This window comes from Echinops telfairi, unplaced genomic scaffold (assembly GCF_000313985.2).
Source record: "Echinops telfairi isolate 266 unplaced genomic scaffold, ASM31398v2 ScPeMD7_25;HRSCAF=90, whole genome shotgun sequence".
Taxonomy (NCBI): Eukaryota; Metazoa; Chordata; class Mammalia; order Afrosoricida; family Tenrecidae; genus Echinops; species Echinops telfairi.
The window spans coordinates 1,801,721-1,803,686 of NW_022103922.1; the positions used below are offsets into that span (position 1 = coordinate 1,801,721).

The following is a 1,966-nucleotide window of genomic DNA, read 5'->3' on the forward strand; positions in this document are numbered from 1 at the left end:
CCGCATTCACCTCCTTGCCTGCTGGCCCTGGGCCTGTCCCCGAGCTCCCTGCACCCTCAGGACATCTCAGTACCTGCTGTCACTTGCCACACATCAACATCACCTCAGTGAGATCTCCTGCACTGTGCAGCCCTCCCCACCCCCTTAAGTTTTATAGTGACATCTGTTCCTTGTAGGGGCTGTGCCAGGTTCCAAGCGTGCCCAGTTGTGCTGCTGATGTGTCCACCGTGGGATGACACAGCTAACTGCCCCTCCTAAACACCCCATCTCTCACCTTCCACTGCTCCCAGCGCAGCGAGGGAGGCTCCACACACTCCTGTCCCGGCGAGCCAAGGCAGGGGGCAGCCAGGGTGGCCTGGAGTCAGAGCCCTGGTCCCAGGTCTGCGAAACCCAGGGACACCTGTGGCAGGAGGCTGCCGCCCTCTGGTGGCCAGCACTAGGGCAGCCACTCCAGGAAGGACCTGTCTTCAGGGCTGCAGTGCAGTCTGGGTCCCAGAGGAAAGGATGGGGGCTTTGGTGACCCCTCCACCCGTTTCCTCCACAGGCCCTTGGGTACCCAGTTCCCTCACAAGGCCTCCTTCACAAATCTGGTGAGAGACCTGGCCTCTTCCTCAACCTCATCAGGCCTGGCCTGGCCTGTGCCCAGCCTTGTGGTCCCCGGCCCGTGAGCCTATCATGGGGCAACAGCACCTCCTGCAGAGGTGGAATGTCACAAGGAGCTCAGAGCACACCAGGCCGTCCCCAGGGAGCAGACACCGGGGTCGCCAGGGCCCGGGGCTCCCCCACCCTCAGACTCCCCTCTGAGAGGTGGCCTCCTCTCCTGTAGCCCTGACTCCGGCTTGAGTCTGCGGAGGTGGTGCGGGCGGCTTCCTCCTCTCCCGTGCGTCCCCTCCTCTGCCCATCTGCCCCAGCCATGTGGATGGGGGACAGGGCGAGTGAAAGCAGGGCAGGGCTGCCTTTCCACTTGAGGGTGGAGCCCCAGAAGCCAGGCCACCGTGGCTGGGGTCTCCAGGCAGCCTCGCCCAGAGCTGGGAAGTGGCTCAGCCTGTGGGGCTGGAGGGGAAGGAGTGGGTGCCCCAGGGGCTGGTGCACAGTCTGGACCCTCGGACTCCGAGCCAACAGTCCCCAACTGTCACCTTTATTTCTGTCCCAGTCCACATGGTGAGCTGGGTGGGGGAGTCATACAGTCCCTGAGGACCAGCAGGCAGGAGAGTTGAGGGTTTCGGGGGCCTGTGGTGAAGGGGAAAAATGGGGCCCATGGAATACCCTCCCTGACCAGAGTGGGGGCCCTCACAGGGCACAGGCTGCGAACCCTGACTCTGGCCCAGCCCACCCTTTTGAATAAACACAGGGTCTGTTTGGGGACAAATGGCAGTCTGACATGGGAAAGCAGGGGGCACCAGCCCCGGCTCCCACAGCCCTGGGACTACAGGGAGCTCGACAGGTCACTTGGGGAAGGGGTGTCTGGTCCTGGGCTGGGAGGGGTGCTGGACTGGGCTTGCAGGCGGTACAGGGCCTCCACCTGCCTCCTTTTCTCCTTGGCCCGGTGGATGACGGTCCGGAAGACCCTGCAGAAGAACTGGACGGCGGTGGCCGAGTCGTCGTTGCCGGGCACGGGGTAGGTGACCAGGCAGGGGTTACAGTTGGTGTCCACCACAGCCACGGTGGGGATGTTCATCTTGGCCGCGTCCCTCAAGGCCACGTGCGGCTCGAAGACATTGTTGAGCGTGTGCAGGAAGATGATGAGGTCAGGCAGGCGGGCACCGGGGCCCAGCAGCAGGGGCGCGTTGGTGAGCAGGCCGCCCTTGAAGTAGCGCGTGTGGGCGTACTCGCCACACTCTCGGGCTGTGGTCTCAATCAGGTGCGAGAACTGCCGGTTCCGGCTGACAAACAGGATGATGCCTCGGCGATAGGCCATGTGGGCTGTGAAGTTCAGGGCCCGCTGGAGGTGTGCAGCTGTCTGCTC

The 1,966-nt window shown here is 63.8% G+C and overlaps 1 protein-coding gene across 1 annotated transcript in view; it reads right to left on the bottom strand.

The window, feature by feature from the left end:
• Positions 1 to 1,116: 1,116 nt before the first annotated feature.
• Positions 1,117 to 1,966, bottom strand: part of MRPS2 (mitochondrial ribosomal protein S2) — a 6,554-nt gene continuing 5,704 nt past the window's right edge. The window contains exon 4 of the mRNA XM_045289355.1: positions 1,117 to 1,960. Within this exon, the coding sequence (XP_045145290.1) occupies positions 1,427 to 1,960 (534 nt within the window). The 3' untranslated portion in view covers positions 1,117 to 1,426. The remainder of the gene's footprint in view (positions 1,961 to 1,966) is intronic.